Consider the following 24034-nt stretch of genomic DNA (forward strand, 5'->3'; position numbering starts at 1 on the left):
TTGTGAGTGATTAGATCGAATAAAGGTTTAAATAGACCAAAACTACCTTGCTTCTCACAGTCCCAAACAGCTAACAAAGTGAACTTTAGTAAGACGAACCATTGAAGATTAGTAAGATAGAAGGCATAATAGCTCTAAATAGGAGTTATTTATCGCTTCTCTAGTTCCAGTCACTGTGCAAAGCTTTTAACCGTAACACAGCACTGTCTTCTGAAAACTAGCTCGTGTGACATTTATAGATTGTTATTAATAACTAGATAGCTTCACCTTATGGAGACTGTGGCATCGTTGAGTCCTCCAGAGGGGACGAAGTGTTTGCTGACTTATGGGAGAGGAGATGCCTGGGCATCAGTGGGCCAGGAGTTAGTTGCTGCTTTTTCGCAGCAAATTCACTGATAAGTTACGACCCAAGCAGAGTGCCTCTATCGAATGAGCTGAGCCATCATCTTCTCAGTTTTCGTGATGCCCATTATGGTCCTCTCCCTAGGATGGACGGTTAGCCCACCAACACTCTTCTCTTGAGGGAAGAGCCAGGCAGGGCATGCAGCTGCCCCTGGAGGAAGAGTCCGGGTTAGCGGTGAGGCAGCCACCAGCTTCTGATTCTGCCTTTGACAACCCTGTCCTTCAGATGAGTGGCACAGTCTGACGCTTCAGGGTCTTATTAAAACCTCAGACTTCCGTTGGTCGCCACCTCCTCTGGCTGTAGCTCAAACCCACCCCTAGCTCGGCCTTATGATCACTTCTAGTGGGTCCAGTTAGTGACGAGAACACTAACTGTACATTTTATAGAGAAGAATGTATGACAGAAGAATACTGCTGTTCAGTCTCCTCAACAATTCGCAGCTTTTTTTTTTTTTTTTTTTTTTTCATTTTCTTTAGATAGTCTCTGGAACTTCGGGAAGTGGCATGAATCACTTATGAGGGGGAGAGTTTTTGATGAACGAGAAGAGATGTGTTTTGAAATGTTGCAAATAGAATTCTGCCTAAATAATACACTCCCTGCTTACTCAATAATATACTTCACACTTGAGATGAGCCAGCTAGCAGCCCTTCCCTTCGCCGCCATGTCGCACTAAGAGGCGAATTTAGGGAAGAGTTTCCATTTTTGTAACTTTCATAACAAAGCTCTACCAATGCGTTGCATCAGTTTGACCTTGGAGAGCTACGGGCAGAGGTCGAGTGGGGAAGTTTTGTTAGCTATCAATGCAGTTTTGGCAGATCCGAAAAACAAGAAGAAAGAAAGAAGTGCAGAACTGAAAGAGTGAGAAAAGCATATTTCACTTCAATGTGGTTTGACAAATGGAAAACCCCTTTCTGCAGTCATGAGGTCTAGTTATAAAGAAGGATGACCGGTCATTCATCCTCTTACAAGGCACATTTCCTGTCTACTTATGGTTTGAGTAATTTTCTTTTTTTAGGAAGGTACAAAGGTAGAGCAAAAGCTTGAGTTGAGGAAAGTAGACCTAGGCACCATTTGAAAAAAAGTTTATATTGACTGATTTGCCAAACAGTCTTTTTTTTTTGGCTGCATTGGGTCTTCGTTGCTGCACGCAGGCTTTCTCTAGTTGCGGTGAGCCAGGGCTACTCTTCATTGTGGTGCGTGGGCTTCTCGTTGCAGTGGCTTCTCTTGTTGCAGAGCACGAGCTCCAGGCATGCAGACTTCAGTAGTTGTGGCACACGGGCTCAGTAGTTGTGGCTCATGGACTCTAGAGCGCGGGCTTAGTAGTTGTGGCGCATGGGCTTAGTTGCTCTGTGGCATGTGGGATCTTCCCGGACCAGGGCTCGAACCCATGTCCCCTGCATTAGCAGGTGGATTCTAAACCACTGCGCCACGAGGGAAGTCAGGACTTGGGGAGAAAGAGATATTATGAGATGGTGTGATTATCCTCCACGAGCTGTGGTCAGCAGAGCCACGACAAGTCTCAGTGGGAATGGAATTTGCTTTATTTAAGCTGATTGGCTCATTACTGGCTTGTAGATGAACAGGAATATCTACTCTCCTTCATTTGGTTAGGGCAATAATAGGTGACTTCTACATACTAATGGGCTCAGCTACATCTTAAAGATGGACTTAACTTTTTATCCAGACCAAAGGGCCCGGTTTAAGTGGAGCGGGGTCTAGACAATAATAAAGGAGCTATAATTTTCAAAGGGAAAAGTGTGCGATTTGGGAACCCAGAAAATGCTTTTTAGGAACAACTTTATTGCATAAATTACTCCATCATCATGGGTGTACTTGTCAAAATCACTAGCAGCATGTGAGAAAGCTTCAGAATCATTTCGGGACATAAGTAGACATGGTAATTCAGCTTTCTAGAGGAACAGATCTTCATTAATTTGCATACATACAATTATTACTTTAGGGTTACTTTAGGGGAGAACATTCTAGAGTGTTCATCCCTAAAATAATACATCCTCAAATTCCTTAAGTTAAAATACAGAGGAGAATTTAAGTATGATAGTAAACCTTAATATTGCACGGGGTCCGAGTCGCTCCTGGTTCTTTGCACTTTATTATTTTTTTCTTTGCACTTTAATTCTCCTAGGCTTTAGTTCGATTTTCACAGTGTGGTAGAAGCCAGGGATGGCAGTATGTCTGTGTAACAAGAAGAGAAGATTTCTCTTCTGATGTTAGTGATACTTCCCTAACAAACAGTATGGATTAATAGGATACATCTGTAGACTTTTGAAAATATTTGGCATATACTCACTCATTCTGAAATGCAGGAAATAAAGAAATATTACATTGCCTGTATCTCAAAGAACAAACAGAACTAATTAAATAATTGGTAAATAGGGAACACATAGCCTGACACATGTTTGAGATTACACACATGATTCTGTAGAAAATGACTGTAAGCAATACTAATGCCGTAAGAATGGGGTTCAAGCACTAACACATGGACATCACATTTTTCAAGTTTTCTTGGTGAAAAGTTGCAAGGCAATGCAGTCTTTTCATAAATGGCGTTGATGTCTTAGGAAGTGGCTTTTTCAGTTCAGAGGAAGATCATTGCTCCATCTCTCAGTTTCATGTTATACCGTGTCTTCCTGGCAGTCAATGATTGTCCTCAACCAGTGACAGGACAACAAAATGCATGTGGAGTGAGATGTAAACTCCAGAATCATCAGAGGGTAACCTCTCTGGAAACATGCTCCTTTGCCTCCGGCTCTGTCCTCTGCATCTGAAAGATGGAAGATGCTCACTGAGGTTCAGGATGGCTGTGTCTGACTTGGAGGGATAGCCGTTGCTTCTTGTTTTGTTTTCTTTTGCCCTTTAATGCCCAATATCATTTTTTGAGAAATGCTTGGAAGGACAAAGCTGACTCAGATTTTATTAACGACAGGATTTTTTTTTTTCTTTTTGCGGTACGCGGGCCTCTCACTGTTGTGGCCTCTCCCGTTGCGGAGCACAGGCTCCGGATGCGCAGGCTCAGCGGCCATGGCTCACGGGCCCAGCCGCTCCGCGGCATGTGAGATCCTCCCGGACCGGGGCACGAACCCGTATCCCCTGCATCGGCAGGCGGACGCTCAACCACTGCGCCACCAGGGAAGCCCATCGACAGGATTTTTTTAAAATGACACATTCATCCATGGATTTTTGAAAGAATCGTACAGTAAAATATTTTACATGTGGCATGTAGACCACTACTTTTCTGCGAAGCCTTGCCAGCAAACTCCGGAGGTTGCATTAGGCATGTCTGACTTAGAAGGGTCTGTTTAGCACCCTGAAATTACATGAATATAGTGCATGGAACACACCGTGGATTCTTAGTCGTTCACCTGATGTGGCAGCCAGTTAAGGATAGAAGCTAAGTCTGAGGGCTTCAAGAGTTACCACCATCAGAGCCTTTCAACTTGATTCCTAAAACTCTTTCAATGTAATGCTGCTCAGTGTACTTTAGAATCACTACAGTCCAATAATGCCTCTGCATGTGAGCATGCATACAGAGGAGGAAATGTACTTAGTTATTAGATACCAACTCTAGAGGAGAGAGATGTCTAGAAGATGGTAGTCATATACATGGTACATGTAGGTACGTACTGTCTGCATATTTCCTTCCTACCTGCCTTATCCAATAGCCCTTCCTATTCAAAAGGGTTGAGAGACCCACCTCAATCCCCTGAGACTAACACAATCCCCTTAGACTACCCAAGGACAAGAGCGCTTCAGTTACCCACTGGGAGATACCACTTGTATACATTCAGAGGGTGTGAGTGCTTGTGGTTTGGGGCTACACACCCTCCCTTCTTCTCAGAGGGAATTGGGCATAGAGCTAGCATAATGGTTATAATAACTGTTATTGTTTTATTAGTCTTTAACCGGCCTGCTTTTCTAAAGCATGGTATTTGCCATGTTTTTAAACCTCAAACCAAACAGTGTTGAAGGAACAGACTTCCAAGATTGATTGAATGCAACATATGCTAAAGATTACCCTGGAATATCTATCTGGTTCATGGATTAATCTGGCTTCCAACTTTCACTTCTAATGACATGTTTGTATGACACGATGCGTTTTAGTATGTGGCTTTTCTAGTAGAAACATTATGTCCGTTTCCCCTTGAGGACTTGGTTTCACAGTAATTTTATTATGAGAGTAGTCACATAAGATTCACTTCGTCTTTTACAAGAATCTTGAGCCTTCAAATACAGTTGGGTGATGAACAGGCACAGAGCCTAAGAGTAATAGGAATTTTATCCAGCAGTGTCGTGGCATCTTAGTTACAAAGACCACCAACGGAGAACAATAAACCAGTTTGATTTAAGTCTTCTCATCCATTTCCTGCGCATGGTCAGGGGGCCCAGCTTCCCCCCTGAATTCCTAGGAATCCCTCCTGCTAAAAATGAGTACGTCGTAGCCTAGATGTAAGTTTTTATTCTAAAATTGTAGGTCGTAGGAAGGCTGGAAATGCTCCTTCTTTTGTTATCTTTGTAGAGAATCTCATGACATTGTTAGGCTGCTTCTACTAGTTTAATAACATGAGGGTCACTTGGACACAGTTCAGAAAAACTTAAGTTTTTAAAACCATCATCTTCTTTCAGACAAAGGCACTATGAATTGCACCTCTTCATCCTTTTATATCTTCAGGATGTGCCCAGCCTGGGATTCTGGGTGTGCAGTAAAGGGGTAACACATCTTCCAAATTCTGGTTTACAGCAGTCAATCCCCAGACACCACTTATCCTGATGTTTGGATTAGGGTATGTCTAACGGAAATTGTCATTTTCCCCAAAGTGGAGTTTGAGACCGAGGGTGGTCCCACCTGTAGCTGAAAAGACTAAACCCTTCTTTTTGCTCCATCTTCTAGCCAGCAATAGCACCTGTGTTCAAGCCATCTGAATAATGCTTGGGTGGCTGGCAGTGTCAAATCCTACAAAATTACAGTTCCTCTTAATAACTTCTCATCTTCCATTCATATTTATGTTACAGCTCTACTTAGAGATTTGATTTTTTTTTTTTTTTCTCTTGAGCTAGAGAAACTGGTAAGAGCTAAAATAACATGAGAAATCCATCCAGTCTTTACCAAGCAGGGCGGCAATAGTTTTTCTCTTTATTTCTGTTATCTGGGCATTTTGGTAATTTCTGATAATATCAGTTGACAGAAACTCAGGCCTGGAATAGTAATCAAGTCCTGTTACGTTAAAGGTGGGAAAGTGGATTTGATGAGCACACATTTAATGAGGAGTGTAGTTTGCTAAACGTGACCCGTTTCTTCAGTATAGAAGAAATTTTGCTATTTGAGAATTAAATATATATTCACTTTCTGATTATTCATGCCCTTTCACATAACAGGCACACAACTACAAAGAAATCTTCAGGAGAAGAACCCATGTAGCTGAACATGTTTAGGGACTCTTGAAAATGTGTCTTCTCCAGTGTTTCCTGGAACAGAACAAAAGGCATTCCAAGTGAAAGGGCAAACTGGTCCCAATAAACTGCTTTGAAATTTAAGCCCTGGGGGTGGTTCTCCAGCTGTTGCAAGGTAGAATGGCTGGCTGTATGTTAAAAAATAGTCTGCTCTTATCAGTGGCTTCCATGAGCAGCCTTTGTAGTTTTCTGAAACATTTTCATGACAACATAATGTAAGGCGCTAAATCCTGTCTTTCTATTATACTTCCTGAGTTCTAACATCTCCCTGTATAAAACAGGCGCTAATAGAAAGTTTAGTTAGAAAGGCGTAGTATGAAAAGGTCGTAAGGATTGTATCTTATCTCTTCTAAAGTATGATTTTTATGCCCTATATAATTTATTTTTGAATTAGGCATATTCTTTTTTTTTTTTTTTTTACAGTAGGTCCTTGTTGCTTATCTGTTTTAAAGATAGCAGGGTGTACATGTCAATCCCATACTCCCAATCTAAAAAGAAAAAAGATGCAAATGAACTTATTTACAAAACAGAAACACTCACAGATTTAGACAAGGAATTTATGGTTACCAGAGAGGGAAGGGTGGGAGGAAGGGATAAATTGAGAGTATACTTTATTTTTTAAATGTCTCTAAAATATTTTTGTTGCTTTTTAATTCTTTCTTTTTGGTTTCATGAAAGTATATTTTAAAACACTTATTATTCTCATTTTAAAGCTGTTCAAAGAATTAATCTTTTGAAAGCTACTACAGCAGCAAATTTTATCCATAAGTATAACAATATCTTATCCTATTTGAGTTTAGTTTCTTTGTTAGGTAATGTAATTTTTTTCTATTGTGGCTCTGAATTTTCATTTCATGAAGATCTGTTTTCTAGTCAAGCAGATATCACAAATTATTTTGACTGATAAATCTAATTTTAAGTATATATGATAATATTGCTTCGGGGGGGGGGAAGAAAAACAAATATATACGTATAATTGCCCCCAAATACCATGGTAATACATGCTAAAAAATGTTAGTGCTCTTTGTGTTTTCAAAATCTTTATTATTTTCTCTTTAGAATTGTCTTAAGTTTTAAAAGAACTCCTTGATGCAGAAATTTTTATTTTCACACCAGATATAATTTCAGTTATCTCTTATATTAAGTATTTTTAGCACTCTTGATCTCTGAGTTCCTTCCACTAGCTGAATTGTATGATGTCAGACCCTCATTTCAAAGAACTTTCTTATACATAAATTCCTTAGTACTAGCAACTAATATATTTTTATTATTATGAATTTGTGATAAGAATAGGTTTGTTTTGTCAGAAGGTGATTGTGTTCTTTTTATCACATACCAGTCTTCTTTCAGTTTTAGTAATTAACAAATGAATGTGGGTGTGAGTTTTGTTAACCAAATAAAGCACACATCAAAAGATTATCGAACTATCATACCTAACATATAAATATGTAAAAATAACAAGCATAATTTAACTATGCTAAGCAGAGGTCAGGATAAGCTAGAGACGAAGATAATTTGACCACTTGCGATCTGATCCCGCGACTGTATTTTACAGATCTGGAAGCTGAAGATGTCACATTTGCCAGAAGGGTTGCTTTCTTGGGTTGAGGATGGGGCTGGGAATTTTTCTTAAGTTTTAAATGTGTAATGAAGTTTTGCTTGGGTTAATCAGTTGATTTAAGATTTCCTTTTCTTATTTCACAAAATAGTGAGAAACATCTTCTCCTGGAGCTTAATAGGTTTTATTTAAATATTATATCTATTTGCTTATGCTGAGGCCTTAATAAATGTAAAAGAAGGACACCACTGGCTATACCATTTTATAAAGGCAAATTGCTTCCAAAAGACACTTGTTAGAAAGAGCTGGCTTCGAATTATATACCAGAACCTATATCCCTTTATTAACAGTACAGTCATCCTTCAGTATCCTTCCAGCGGATTGGTTCCAGGACCGCCCAACAGATACCAAAATCTGAGGACGCTGAAGTCCCTTTATAAAAGGGCGCAGTATATGCATATAACCCTTGCACATCCTCTCATATACTTTAAGTCATCTCTAGATTATTTATAATACCTAATACAATATAAATGCTATGTAAATAGTTGCCACTAACAACAAATTCAGGTTTTGCTTTTTGGAACTGTATGGAATTTTTTTTTTTCCTGAAGATTTTTGATCCGAGGTTAGTTAAATCCTTGGATGCCGAATCTGTGGATACAGAAGGCTGACTGTACTCTTTGTTCATCTGTTTTGTAGGTAGAAACACCAGTGTTTAAGATAATAGAGATTGCTTCTTCATCATGTGGACTTACTTTATCTCCAGAATTTGAGACAACATTGACTTTTAGTAGCTAAGGGTTCAAATTCTTTAAATGTGAACACAGACTTAAAATATGTGGAGAATATATGTTACTTAAAATATTAAAAATGTTTTCCCTCCTAGGGAGGCAGGCCTGTTATAGATTTTTTTGTTTTATTTTGTTCATTGTGGAACTCTGAGAGGAGTATCTCATTTTGCTGTATAGCCCAAAAAAAGGTTTTTTTAAATTTGAAAGCAGATGTAAATCATTCATGAAGATAATTTAGTTTACTATATAAAATATAAAGAAAAGGCAAATTCTGAGGATTTCAGGGACCTGAAAGTACTGCACACTTTTTAGCAATGGCCATCATATGCTCACCTGCTACTGTTCACCACCAACCACTCATATACAACCAGGGGGAATGTAATAGCAACTAAAACACTTTATCTTTAAACCAGGGTGTCAGGTTTGTATTTTATCTGTAAAAAAATGTAACATGAATATATTTGACATCTACCTCAGCAAACAAATTAATGCTAATTAAAGATTAATGTGTCGTAATTAGCATTAAAAATGCAATTAAATTGTGAGTAAATGGACCAGGAATAGAAAATCATTTGGCGTCTCACTGCCTGGTTTTTCATATTCTGCCTTTTGTTTTTGCAGCAAATAGAGGAAGCGGAGCAGCAGGCAGCTCCCAGACTGGAGATGCTCTGGGGAAAGCACTTGCTTCGGTGAGGAAATATTGACTTTGGACTTCATATGTACCATGGCAGAAGGGTGAACTTTAATCAGAAGTGGACATTTAGAATTTTAGAAAATGGATGGCAAATAGCTTTGATTTTTGGAAAGGCTAGCTTCCTTGCATAATGATCATTGGAAAACTTGAGGAGAGAACTCTGAAGATTCCAGCGGATGGCTGGTCTTCCATCTTGCCTCCTCTGCTTCCCGGTACTCAATCGTGGATTGGTGGATATTCTCAGGGCCTTTAAGAGGATAGATTTTCTATCTTGATGTCTTATTTTCTTCTGAAGTCATTTGGGTACTCACTGATTGACTGACTTTGCCAAGGGGTAATTCCAAAACACTTTGCAAAAGGCATTTCAGAAAAATGACCATAACTGAGACCCAGGAGAAATTGTCACATAATTGGCACTCAGCTTCTCCGCTTTGCCCGCCCACTGCCTAGAGGCTAGAATCCAGCATTCCTTGCATGTTCACTAGTGACAGATGGTACCCTTCCTTGTCTGAAGGAGTGTACCTGGTACGGTCTTCAAAAGCTGAACGTGATCATTTGTAAATGTAAGTGGAGACTTGCTCTAACGTTTTGTCTCTTCAGTTGGTTTTTCCTTACCAATGGGGGCAGAGATGAGTTTGACTTATATTAGCATTGTGACCTAAGGAAAAGTTTTTCTTCAGTCTGAGCATTCTTATGCCTTGGAATCACATGCCTTAAACATAATGCAGAAGGGGCTGGACAAAAATCTTAGAGATGATGCTGTCCAACCTCCTGTTGTGTGGAGGAGGGAAAGGGAGGTTTGGAGTATCTGTGTAGGTTGATGGCCACACAGCCATGGGAGGACATGGGAGGAAATGGACAAGAACTAAAGTCGGCTGACCCCAGTCTGGTTCTTTTACCACTATCTCATACCACCTCAATAGCTCTTCTATTGAAAAATCAATTAAGTTTTTCATTTTAGAATATTGGTACTACAGTTGATCGCTGAATGCATTGTGTACCTTGGAATTTGTAAATGAATTGCATTGACACTTTGTGGTTTAAAATTGTTGAATATTTATTCCCAATGAATGAGGGTTTGTTTGTTTTTTTTCTCCCCACTGTTTTAAGATCTATTCTCCAGATCACACTAACAACAGCTTTTCGTCAAACCCTTCAACTCCTGTTGGCTCTCCCCCGTCTCTGTCAGGTACAGTACCATAAATCCACTGCATCCGAGTGTCAGTTTATGGAATGGTTTCCCCCTTACACTTCCTGTGCTACTAGGTGGAAACTCACTCCCTCCAAAAGCTCAAAACAGAGCATTTCTGGACAGACAAATAGGAAGAGGTGGGAGAGACAGACTGCCCTACGATGGTGAAGTCATTTACATCCAAAACTTTTCTTAAAAATTACATGTTTTTAGAAATACAGGCATGTGGGAAACTTCCTTCTTAAACTTTTCTTGGCTCTGCACAGAATAATATCCTCCAAGAAAACATCTCAATGAGAAAACCCAGTTCACATCGTCATGAATAGGAATATAGATTATGTAGTCATCAAATATAGACTGTTCAAAAGGATCATTTCCCACAGAAATTTTAGACTTTTCAGATTCCCTCTTTAAAGTCCTTGTTACTGGAATGTTTGAAGAAAACTATAATTGTGTAAATAAATTGTGATGTAGCTGTGGAGTAAAAGGGAATGTTTTGCCATTTAATAGAACAAATTAACATGACCTGTGGCTTCAAATAATAACATTATAAGTTGTTAAATTGTGTTAGTAAAGCATTGCACTTTTCGGAGCTCCATTTTAAAGGCGCATTGCCTTTCCAGTATAAATGCTTCCAGAAAGGCCTTGTCTGGTACATGTCTCTTCTCTTGGGAAAGAGGACAGGTGGCTTCTTAAAAACAAACAAACAAACAAAAAAACACGAAATCACATCTGTACCTGATTGAAACCTGACCTTACTGTAATTTAGACTGGAGTCACTTGCCTGAATGCCGCCACCTCCATCTCTGTATTATTCCCTGCATGCGGCGCTCACATGGCCCCTCATAACGTGGGTTCCCTGGTAAAGAGTGGGAGGTTTCAGATGGCCACAAAGCTTTCAGAGTGGCTTAGGTGAGACTTCATATCAGCCTTTTCCAAGCCTCCATTGACACTCCAAGCCACCATTGACCTCCATTGACACCAAGCCTCCATTGACACCTCCATTGTCACAGAATAGAGAGGGAAATAGCTTGGACCTTTTAGTTCATATCTCCAGAGAGCTAATGTTGAAACCGGGAAGAGCCAGAGATGACATAGAAGATAATGGAGCAGCAAGGAAATACTCCCCATGACAGAAAAGTCAGGTTCAGAATTGTTGTACACTTCCGGCTCAGTACCATATTGTTAGGCTCTGGAAAATGATCACAGGTGTCAATGTCCAGAGCCAGAGAAGGCTTGAGACAACACGGAGCCCAGTGAGGCCAGGGATGAGGGAGTCTGGACAGGGAGAACTCCCAAGTTCCCCATTTCAAACAAAGCAGCTCAGATTTCATCCATTTTATAATTTGGAAAAAAGAATATTCTAGAACCTAATAAAGTTTGAGAACAGCTGTTTGAGTTGAATGTTCTGATTTACAGATGGACATACAAAGGCCCAGAAAGAGTATGGGATGTGCTGAGGATCCATCAGTAGCAATATCAGAGCTCAGGCTGGAATCCAGGGCTCACCACTCTGTCACTCCACTTCCAGATTAAGGATGGGAGGGGAAAGTTACGGGGAACAAATCATTCCAGAAAACGCCACAAATCCCCCAAACCGAGGAGCATGCTTTATGTGGAAGACACTGAAACAAGGCCACTTTTGGGGTGCTGGTAATCCATCCTGGAAGAGCACATGTTAGGAAGAAAGAACTTTATGAAGATATAAATATGGGGATAGACTGCTATTTTCACACCAATCGCTCTGTCCAGATTCTGTCACTAAAAGTAATTGAACGAAATATTCTATTTTTATTTAGCATAAAAATACATACACATGCACACCCAGAAATGGCAGGAAGAGTGGAGTTTTAAAGTGCTAACAGTGTCGGAGCAGGAGATTTCAGTGAGATCATAGATTTTTTTCCCCTTTCTTGAATTTTTTTATTTTCTAAGTTTTCTACATGGAGTATGTATTATTTTAAATTTAAAAGTGGTTTTTATTTTGAAAGTGGTAGGTTAGACATGTTATATTTATTATAGCAGGAATCTTTCTTTAAGTATAGTGGATCATTAAAAACGTGTTTTCTTAGGAAGAAATTACTTAATGTTGTTATATTGAGTGTTTAAAGTTCTGGTTTAGTGGATCACTGCCAGCTAATCTTATTTCCTTGAAAAGTTTCTGAAGGCTTATCCTTTCTTAAAGATCATTTAAAAAACAAGTAGCAGAGCTGCTTTTCATTGGTGAGAGAATTTTGGTTTAACAAACTGGCTTTGCATGAGGGTGTAATGAAAGCCCCTCTTTGCACTCTTAGAAGTACCTTGACTGTGTATGATAGTTTTCTATCAAAGGGACATTTCTCTAGCTAAAATTCAGAATCACTGAAGTGTTCCCTTTTAGGAGGAAGCCTGAGAGAATTCTGAGTCCACGTACAGTCTACATGTTTTACATTTAAAATGTTTTCCTCGCCCCCAAATTCTTGTATGGGAAGTTTACGTGTATTTCCCTGTTGTCCAAGTAGAAATCAATATTGCTAATTTTTACAAGAACTGTTTAAAATGTTGGTAAGATTATTTTTAAGATTATACGGATCTCATTGTAATTCCCATTTTCATATCAGCAGGTACAGCTGTTTGGTCTAGAAATGGAGGACAGGCTTCATCATCTCCTAATTATGAAGGACCCTTACACTCTTTGGTAAGTTTCATCTGCACATCTTCACTCTGGCCTTTCTTTTTTTTTTTAAGATTATTTTTGATGTGGACCATTTTTAAAGTCTTCATTGAATTTGTTACAATATTGCTTCTGTTTTACGTTTTGGTTTTTTGGCCACAAGGCATGTGGGATCTTAGCTCCCCGGCCAGGGATTGAACCCACACCCCCTTCATTGGAAGGTGAAGTCTTAACCACTGGACCGCCAGGGAAGTCCCCACTCTGACCATTCTCAGGCCATGTGTCTCCTTTACCATTGAGTTCACTCTCCAAGGTTCTTATTTTCACGTCAGGTAAGCCCACGCGTTTGGTTAGAGCCAGAGTTATTAGACGGTGCTTGTTCCTGTTTATAGATTGTAACCCAGATACTACTACAGTGGAAGCCTCAGGGCTCTAAATATCTAGAACCAGGTAAGAGATTAAGAATCTTGGAAGGATCCTGGCCTCCTCCCCTTGAGAGGAAGATGTGCATCAGTGATTAGATGCCTCTCCTGACATGAGAGTGCTGGAGTTCCAGCTATGCTGTGGAGCTGGAACACTTGGAGAGTCTACGTCTCTGTGCTTTGCTTTCCAGAATAACAGGTTTATAGGCGTGTTCCTCTTGACCTCTGAATAAGAAGCCTACTGCTTATTTCCTCATTCACTTTGATTCTCGCGGAAATCTAGTAATTTCATTAAATCTCTCTTGTAGGGAATAGCTGAAAATTTTCCCTTGGTGTAATTAATATTATAAATAATCACATGATGATTCAGTGTTTGACCCTCAGCTCTAGGTGGAAGGGGCTGGAAACATGCATGAAGCAACACTGCTCTGTGCACTGTCTGGTCTGTATATGAGTCAGATGGGGAGGGGTAGCAGCAAGGAGCTGTTCTTCAAGGTTGAGTTTCCCTTTTTCTCTGCATATTTTGAGATGGAACATGGAAGTAGGCATAGATCTATGTATCTATCTATCTATCTATCTTTATGTTGTCTTGTCAGCCGTTCAGGGTTTCCTTTCTCCCTTTTGGCTAACAACTTAAGGAAAATCTAAAAATGCAGATACAAAGGTGGATTTCCCCTTCACTGTGCTTTTCCATGCCGTCGTGTGTAAATCGGCCACCTCCACATTTTAGCCAATAAGGTGACCACAGACTGAGACAGTGTAAGCACTGCCTACATAAGCCCCATGAACCTTCAGGCCATCGTTCTTTTAAGTGTTTCCTTCCATTAGTCAGTCTCTGGGACCCATCGATCAAAACTGGTGTTTTTCCAACTCTAGGGCTGTAAAGACTAGGTTTATAGTTGTGAACGGCAGCTTTAATTCTCTTCGAATTCTGAACACTCAAGAGGGGATTCCCAAGCAGAAACTGCTCTCCACCCAAAAGCTGTGAGCCGGAAAGGATGATAGGCACGTGTATTATTTCTTTTCATGCTCACGCTTACACTTGGAAGTGTATATCATCATTCCTATTTTTATAAATTAAGAAGTATAGACTCAAAGAAGTTTAGTCACTTTTCCAAGGTCACATAAGCAGCAGAGCTAGGAGTTTAAAGGAGGCCCCTTAACACTAAAGCCCACCAAATCAGAAGGCTCTGTACCCTAGACTGACTGTATTAGACACACGTTCTTTCTGTTAGTAGGGAATAATTAGAAATTGTTTTTCTCATGCGGGAGAGCTGGTGTATCTGTTTGCACAGCCCGTTGGAAATCAAAGTGGATTGTAGCATGATCCGGTACAAAGAGGCACTAGATTTGAAGACTTAGATCGTAACCCTGACTTTACCATTTCCTGGCGGTGTGACATTGAATAATTAATTCACTTAATTTCTTTGAGCCTCATTTGCACGTCTATAAGGAAGGGATAATAATGTCTTCACTGCTTGCTTACACATGTAGAGTGAGGATCCAGTGAGACGGTGTATTTTAAAGTGCACCCTGGAGATGTTTGTTTGATATCATTATGGATCACACTGAAAAAAATGAATACACATTTCCATGTCCAATTTCTTCACCAAAAACCATCCATATAGGCTGTATCCAGTTGTGGAAAACTAGGATCCTAATGGCTGGGGTGAAAAAAAGATCAGCTGGTTTTTCATTTTATAAGGTAGTGAATTCTCTACTATAGTAAGGGCTTTGAAATCAATTAGAAGCCCCTGGTGAACAATTCATTCAAGTCTTTATGATTCTTCAGTCTTGAAATCTCCTACCACTTTGGTTGACAGAATTTTTGCGATGTTTTTCTTTAACCGTTTTGAGGCTCCAGTTCCCTTTACACACACACACACACACACACACACACACACACACACACACACACACACACACACACACACACACACACACACACACAAGCTGGTGATGGTAGCTAGAAAGCAAGAAACACAGTAAAAATTGTTAGTACTTGATAAGAAATTACAGTCTGTACGCATTTACCTGTCCCTGACTTGATACATAACACTATATCATATGGCACAGAGGAAACCCAGGAGATATGCCCTTAAGAAGATAATTTAATTGGGAAACTATAAAAAGGTCACCTTTCCATTGTTAACTTTTTGAAATCTTTAACAATTGCCTGCCAGAACGTTCCTTAAACTCAATAAATGTTTTTTCTTTTCTGAAGTACATCTAAATTCTCTTTCAAAGTTATGCAATATAGTGTAGCATGTGTACTAACAATGTCCTGGAAGAATTACTGAATTTGTTCACAAAGAATTACACTATAATTATAGCATTAACAATTTTCACCAGTTTTCTAGGAAGGTCACTATTTATTTTTATTATAATTTTAAGGAAATAAACTTTACTGGAAACATATATTCAGAGACCCAAAGTGTGATTCGTGTCAACTCAGGTTTTATTTATATAACCTACACACGAATTTCGAACTAAATCAAATTTCACATCATTTATTAACCAACAGCAAAGCCGAATTGAAGATCGTTTAGAAAGACTGGACGATGCTATTCATGTTCTCCGGAATCATGCCGTGGGCCCGTCCACAGCCATGCCTGGTGGTCATGGGGACATGCACGGAATCATTGGACCGGCTCATAATGGAGCAATGGGTGGTCTGGCCTCAGGGTATGGAACCGGTCTTCTTTCTGCCAACAGACATTCACTCATGGTAAGTGACTAAATTTAGGGACTCTAGTTATCTTATAGAATTAGAATTTCTAGTACAAATACTACTGCTGCAGTTTTTTCTTTTGTAAACAGCTTTATTGAGATGTAATTTATTTAACCTACAATTCACCCCTTTCACTTTTACAGTGTACTGTGTTCTACATATATTCTCAGGGTTATGCCATCAGCACCAGAGTCTAATTTTAGAACATTTTTGACCCCTACAAAAAGAAAAGAAATCCACATGCCCGTTAGCAGTCACTCTCCATCCTTCCCTCCCCCTAGCCCCTGGCAACTACTAACCTACTTTCTGTCTCTATAGATTTGCCTTGTCTAGATATTTCCTATAAATGGAATCCCACAGTATGTGGTGGTCTTTTCTGACTGACTTATTTCACTTAGCATAATGTTTTCAGGGTTTATATATGTTTTATCATTTATCAGAGCATCATTCATTTTTATTCCCCAAAAGATTCCATTGTATAGCTATACGTTAAATATCCATTCATCAGGTGATGGATATTTGGGTTACTTCCAGTCTTCGGCTATTAGGAATAAAGCTCCTGTGAGCATTCATGTACTAGTTTCTGTGTGGACATATGTTTTCATTTCACTTAAGTATAAGCCTAGGAGATCATTGCTGGGTCATTGCTGGTGTGTTCAGATCTTCAGTTTGGGGACTTCAGCTAAAGATCCCAATGTTCATGTTACGTTGCTGGCATTTCACATGTGAATAGGTAGGATTTTTTAAATTATTATTAAATAAGCCACATCAATGTCTTTTGCTTCTGAGTATGCTGTGGGAGGTAGAAATATATGGTGTGTCTGTCTAAATAGATGATGTGGCACCATGTAATTTCAGTATGTCGTAGTTTTACCACTACCTATTTATGAATGTGTTTATTTGAATACTAATTAAGCAGATTTGTCCACATTACAATTGAAATTTCAATTTTGCCGCTTACTTTTGGAAAGGACTTGGTAGTGCATTCTTTCTTGGATGATTACAAAGATTCAGCAAATCCCCCTAACAAAATGTTAAGTGATGACAATGAATGAAGTGACCATATGGGTGGGGAATTTCATATTACTAGTGATTCTGTGTAATTCTGCTCTTTACCAACTCCTGACCAGAGGACACCTTAGTGTCCTGTTTCGTGCCTTACAGGCTCTCAGAAAGTTGCACGTATGAAGGTCTATTTTCCATTATCACTAGAGCATCTCTTACTTAAAGATGATTCCAAAAGGAGAATGCAAAAGAAGTGCAGGTTATTGTGAGGCTCTTTAAGTTCTTTTCTCGTTCAGAAGTATTCTTCTGCCCTCCTTTGCATTTCTCTTAAGAAAAGATTAAGAGTCCCATCCTGAGCGGTATGTTATGGAAACCTGCAACCAATTTGAAACCAAAAATACTGGTTTATAAATAGAAGCAGTGAACTCACTTCTAAAACGTGGAAAGGTATTTTTGAATGCCAAAGCTAAATCTTTTTTTTTTTTTTCCTTTTTCGCTTTTCGTAGACTCTACCCTAAAAATTCCTCATTGAGTAAAAATTGTTTGTCTATTCATGGCAGTTGCTAAGAGTTTACAAAAGGAAAATCTAGATTTTAATTTAGCTTGGCCTCAGGTAATGTGCTAAATACGCTTGGGATGCATATAATATGAGATTTCAGTTTGTACAGCTTTTTTTTTAACTACAATGTTTAAACAATACTGCTTTTAATTAAGAAATCTGGCTTTATTAAAAGCCAGATCTGTGACTTACAACCATTTCTGTATATCTGCTCTCAATCAAGAGAAAAATACTTTAATTTCTGTAGCTGTGTTCGTTTTGCATATGTTAAACGGATGCAACGTGCACCCAGGACGTTGCTTCAGAGACAGGTTTTTTTTTTTTCCATAAATATGTAAAGTTTGCTCTTAAATACCAGATGTAGGTTAAGTGGTTCTTTAAAATAATAAACTATACAGAGATGTTTTCTGGAACCTTTTAGTTGACCTTTGAATTGCCTCCTCTTTGAGTTTGATTCAGAGGTGGGATAGGAGGAAGAGACTAGACTCATCTTTGGAGATGGCAAGTGGGACTGACCCAGATGGAGGGGGAGGGGAGAGAATGAACAGAGCAATAGAAAAGGGGAAATCATCAGCCCATATTACACAGCAACGTCTTTAATTATTTTGGAAGAAACGATGCCGAAGCAATAAAACTGCTAGTTTTGCTGATGAGGAAAAGTGCCCACTCACTCTCCTGAAGACATTTCTAATGCAGTCAAGGGTGACGGCCGAGCCAACCAGATCACAGAGTAACTCCAAAGCCATGGCAGGACAACCTGCTGCCCTTTGAAGCCGACGGAGGCCTAGCAGTCTTTCTCCTGTTTTCTCAAAAACATTCAGGGCGCCCAGCGCATCTGAGCTCCTCAGCCCGAAACCCCAACGTGTGCACAAGAGATCGGATCCTCATTTCTTGCCTTGCGCAAACTGGTATGACTTTTCAAACAAAAACATCAGAACAAAGGAAATAGTTTTTGAATTTAGTCAGTCTGAAGTTAGCCTTTGACCATTTGATACATTCCACAATAAAAAGGAAGCTGAAGGGGAAGGGAAAAACCCACCCCCCTTCCTCCCCCCAGCAACAACAAAAAAAATTCAAGGAGGATACTGGTAATGTTTTCCACATTTGAATTTTAATACATGAAACAGGCCATAAAACGTTGGCCAGCTGCAGTAAATAAAGTAGCAGTGGGAGGTACACACTGGAAACGTCGGACCAGTGCTGGTGGGAGTTTCATTCCCAGCTACACACCTTCAGTTGTTGTTCTGGAGTGTAAGCGAGTTGCAGTAACTTAACACCCATCCCAGGGCTGGTTTTGTTTTGAGCCAATCTCCTTTATAACTCTCCTTAATAATTCCTTCTGATTAAAGAACAGATAGCTTTGAATTCTCTTGACCTCCGTCTCTCCTCGTTTCCTCTCTCCCTGCCTTCCAAAATCAAAACGAAATGGCTTGATCACTTGGAAGATGATAGAAGCATTTCTTTCTGCAGCAGCTTGCAATCGTGGTGGGGAGAACCGTGGTTCTGCCTGGGCCATTATGTTATCTCATTTAATTGCTAACATATTGTACTTAGCTTTTGATTCATAAAATGTTTTCCTTGGAGTTCTGAAGTAGGTCTTCAGTGAATGACTAAGTATTAGTATAATGAAAGGGATTTTTTTTTTTTTTCACAGCAGCATGGCTCATAGCACTCGAGCGAATGTTGATTCTTGTGGGCTTTCTAGGTGATACTATTTGTCCATGCTCTTTCCTGCTCAGAAACCTTCACCGGCTTTCCATTATCTACATATTTCTTAGCCTAGCTTATTAAGCCCATCACTGTCTACCAAAAGCCTTGTGCTTAGCTCTTCCAATGCAGAAACTTTGCCAGCAAGACCAACCTCTGCATATTACCAGCATTTGCGCTGTGCATTCTCACTAGGTACGTCTTTTGCGTCTATCTGGCTTGTCCTGTTCTATCTACTGCTCTTAGCCCATCTCATTCCCACCCATTCTCAAAACTCTCACTCAAATTCTGTCTCTTCCAGGAAGCCTTTCCTTGCCACCTCCACCTGTGAGAGTCTTTTTCTTTTCTACTCTCACAGTGCTATGAATCATACCATTGGCTAGATATTTATTTTACCCACTTAGGCAAAGCTATATATCTTTGGAAGGTCTGACTTTTGTCTTACCAACTAGATTGTCAATTCCTTGAGTACCATGTGTTACATTTTGTTTCCCTCCCAGTAGATAAATCGTCAGTCAAAAGGGAAGAAAGGAAACTCAGTATTTTCTGAGTGCCTGACAAGTGGCCAGCCCTTCAGCTAGGAGCTCCATATACCTTATCTCAGGCCATCTTCACAAGAGCCCAGTGAGGATGGTAATGCTTTCCATTTTAGGTGTTGGTCAGATGAGCCTTAGAAGGTTTGAGTGGTCAATATCAAGTCCGGAAGCTAGATTTAAACTCAGGGGACTTTGTGAATTCCATGCTCTGTCTTACCATCATGAGCACTCCTCAGACAGGATCTATAGTTATACCTTTTAAGAGCTAATTTCAGGTGGTTAGAACTCATGATTTTCAAATCTTAACAAATGTTGGTCGACAAGAGAGAAGTTTCTAGGTGTCTTATGGCCAGTTTCCCAAAGCAGCTCCCTACCCACATGGAAAGGTAAAGAACTTTCCTCCAGTATGGTAGTATGCTGGATTAAATCCCACCTTGTCTAAACGCTTATTCTTAAATCAACATGTCTGTGCTAAGTGGCAAGAGGTGTGGTGAGTGCTCCTTGCTAGGTGGTTGGAGTAGTTAATTATAAAACATTAAGATGTTTTTCTTACCTTAGCCTCCCAGTTTTCTAATGGAATCCAAGCAGAAATTTCGGAATGTGGGAGATTAAAGAAATAGTGGGGGCTTCCCTGGTGGCGCAGTGGTGGCGCAGTGGTTGAGAGTCCGCCTGCCGATGCAGGGGACGCGGGTTCGTTCGCGCGGTCCGGGAAGATCCCACACACCGTGGAGCGGCTGGGCCCGTGAGCCATGGCCGCTGAGCCTGCGCGTCCGGAGCCTGTGCTCCGCAATGGGAGAGGCCACAACAGTGAGAGGCCCGCCTACCGCAAAAAAAAAAAAAAAAGTAAAAATATTGGGTTGGCCAAAAACTTCATTCGGGTTTCCCATACTGTCTCATGGACAAACTGGAACAAACTTTTTGGCCAACCCGATACCTTCATGTGATTCTGTTCCTGCTTTTTTTTTTTTTTTTTTTTGCGGTACGTGGGCCTCTCACTGTTGTGACCTCTCCCGTTGCGGAGCACAGGCTCCAGACGCGCAGGCTCAGCGGCCATGGCTCACGGGCCCAGCCGCTCCGTGGCATGTGGGATCTTCCCGGACCGGGGCACGAACCCGCGTCCCCTGCATCGGCAGGCGGACTCTCAACCACTGCGCCACCAGGGAAGCCCTGTTCCTACTCTTGATTACTCGTCAGTAGAGTCAGCAATGGTGGGATCATTTTAGCTGAAAAGCTTCTATACTATTAATATATAATATTAGTGTGGTTCCCAGAGCCTTTTTGCTTAAAGCCCATCTATTCTTTTCAAAAACATTTACCAAGTCATTACCAAATGCTGAGCTCTATGCTAAGTTGTGGTTTCTGCTCTCAAGGGGTTCACAGTCTCGTAGGATACGGTATATATTTTTAAAAAAATTGCTGCGGCAGTGTGGTAAGACTCATAGGAGAGCAGGGCCCAGCTCTGGTATCCGGGAGGGAAGGATCAGATTGTCACTTGGTAGGAGTAGTGGTCTCCTAACGATCTAGTTGCCCTAGATGACCTAGGGGTGGAGGAGCCCTGTGAAACACACCACCCACACCTGTTCTCCACAGCATCACCTGAAGCCTCTTACTAGACTCCTAGGTGACGATGTTTTAGAAACCACTGGTATAAGCCAGTCTTAGCCCACTTTCCCTCTTTTCAGTATCATTTTTAGTGTGACTTTGGATTACAAAGAATTCATTAGAAGGTCAGTCATTAGGTGAAGAAGCACCTTTTTATTTCAGTGACACTAAATATAGGAGAGCTTTGACCACTTAGGATTTCAGAGGATAAACAAATGAGTTCTGCTTTTATAGTTCTTAGGAATTAGGACCATTGAATTTTAGATGTTGAAAGCACCGCAGAAGTCATTTAGCCCGTTGCTTTTATTTTACTGCTGAGGACTGAGGCCCAGAAGGGGGAAGTGACCCAGGTATGGATACTCTCTGGTTAATGGCCGAGCTAGGATTAGAAACCAGACAAGCCAGCAACGAGACCAGCACTCTTTGTACTAAATATTACACTGCAGCAACAAATTTCCTCTCTCACCCGACGCCATAGCAATTTCAGAACTGTGACTGGTATTACACGTGTTCTGTTAACTGATGAAACCCAAGAGAACTCTTTAGTTGCCCCTTGGCTCTCTGCACCCTGTTGCTATTTAGTTCTGCCAATCTGATTTGGCCCCAGGAGAGAGTAGTGGGCCGTGATGTGATACTTTGAGTAGCATTTACTGGTATGTTGTAATGCAAGTAACAGAAGTCAGAAAACTCTGTTTCTACGTGGCCGTCTTCAACAAAGGTGTGAACCACAGGGGCTTAGTCATCCTCAGTCTTGTTCCTCTTGGGTTTTCAGGGATTCTGATTCCATAAATTTCTGTGTATAGCTGAGCACCTACTTCCTTTCTAAGCAATTATTAGCATGTAATCTCAGAGACCCTTAGAAGGCATCTCCTTCCAAATCCCTCTACGAATTCTCTGCCAGGCAGTGAACAAGCCTCTATTAGCCTCCTTCCTCCAAGGCTACGTACTCTAAATGACCATAAATCCCATTTCCATCAGACTTTAGAAGATTCTTCCTTAGGTCCAGCCCAAATTTATTTCCCTGTGAAGTTTTCATTTTTCTGCCCATTGGAGTTACCCCTAAGTCAACTCAACAGATACTTGAGAAACTTGAAGACAGTCTACTCATTTTTTTTTTCCTCTAGGGTATACATCTGTATCTTCAAATATTTATCCTAAAAAAAAAAAGTTTTGACTTTATAACTTTCCAGTGCATTCTTCCAAGTTTAAAAAGAATACTCCCCCACTGCTCGCCCAGGACCATTTAGTGTGTAGGATCTCAAACTGAATACAGTGCTCAAGGAATCATTAGCACAGACTAGGGTGGATCTGTCTCAAAACCCATTAAATACATTATGTCTTCATTAAAGGCCACCTAACAGCATCCTACTGGCAGTATTTGATGACATCATCATTCTACTGACAAACACTGAACTTGAAATCAGCTGAAATCCATCAGCCACATGTCCGTCAACTGTCCTTGTGCACTATTTGTTGTATCAGTGAATTTCATACCATTTCCGGTGTCAGGGTCTCCTTTAAATCCTCATTCAGTCACATATTCTGCAGCTCTGTTGTTGGCAAATTTGTCACCAGACGCCAGGTGTGCAGCATTCCCGTGAACGAGGTTTATACAGAAAGACTTGTTCTTGGTGGAACTAAACTGAGTTGAGAGGTCATCGCCTGTGTTTCAGAGCATTTCGGAACTGTCTTTTAAATAGCCTGTTACAGAATTTCACCCAAGATTTTAGTCATCAACATCATCTTTCTATAGCTTCTACATTGGGTTTTGTTTTTCTTTAATGAGGATATTTGCCTGTCTCTAGTGTTCTACCATCTCTCCTACTCGCCACAATTATCAAAAATTTCTGAAAGCAACCTCAATTGAAAGGTTTTATCTATATCCAAGTTGTACTTTATTTTAAGAAAACCTGGGCAGAAAAGGCAGAAAGGGAAAATAACTTGAAGAAACTCCCTTCATTTAAAAAACTTCTGCCGGCTTTTTTGAGATATTATTGACATCTAACATATGTCAGTGTAAGGTGTACAATGCAACGATTTGATACATGTATATTTTACAAAATGTTTACTCCAGTAAGGTTAGTTAACACCTCCATCCCCTCACATAATTGGGTTTTTTTCTTTCAAATATACAGTACAGTGTTGTTAATTAATGTCACCATGCTGTACATTAGATTCCCAGGGCTTATCTATTTTATAAGTGGAAGTTTCTCGCCTTTGACCAACATCCCCCTATTTCCCCCAGCCCCCAGCAACCACCATTCTACTCTCTCATTTCTTTGAGTTCATTTTTTTAGATTCTGCATATAACTGAGACATACAGTATTTGTCTTTCTCTGTCTGACTTAGAGAAGTTCTCTTGACCATGGGTTAGTTACGACAGTTTTAGAATCCTTGAGGTCAACATTGATATTTCAGCATCCGTTTAAACAAAAGTCAAGAGGTTTTGAATCCAGCCATAGCAGGGAGACCATTTACTCTCCATTAACAAGCTCTAAGACAAGTGGTTCGGCATGATGTGTGCCCAGATCCCACAGCGCTAGGTCTAAATTAGGTATATCCCCTTTTTCTTCCCCCAATACCCATTTTACTTGAATTCAGGCCCCGTGACCTAGAAATGAGACAGTCAGTCTGCACTGGACCGTCAAACCCAAAGGACTCCCTTTCTCCTTGCTTCTAGGACAAGCCAAGCCTAGTTCCTTAATCTTTCCCCTG

The 24034-nt window shown here is 40.2% G+C and overlaps 1 protein-coding gene across 16 annotated transcripts in view; it reads left to right on the forward strand.

Moving 5' to 3' along the window:
• Positions 1-24034, forward strand: part of TCF4 (transcription factor 4) — a 356515-nt gene that overhangs the window by 311708 nt on the left and 20773 nt on the right. For 11 of the 16 annotated variants that reach the window (XM_060121923.1, XM_060121917.1, XM_060121916.1 and 8 more), the window contains 4 exons: positions 8840-8907; positions 10023-10101; positions 12705-12781; positions 15704-15907. In XM_060121923.1, the coding sequence (XP_059977906.1) occupies positions 8840-8907; positions 10023-10101; positions 12705-12781; positions 15704-15907 (428 nt within the window). The remainder of the gene's footprint in view (positions 1-8839; positions 8908-10022; positions 10102-12704; positions 12782-15703; positions 15908-24034) is intronic. The other 5 variants (XM_060121919.1, XM_060121922.1, XM_060121930.1 and 2 more) reach the window with 1 other exon arrangement.

Source organism: Lagenorhynchus albirostris, chromosome 14 (genome assembly GCF_949774975.1).
Source record: "Lagenorhynchus albirostris chromosome 14, mLagAlb1.1, whole genome shotgun sequence".
Lineage (NCBI taxonomy): Eukaryota > Metazoa > Chordata > Mammalia > Artiodactyla > Delphinidae > Lagenorhynchus > Lagenorhynchus albirostris.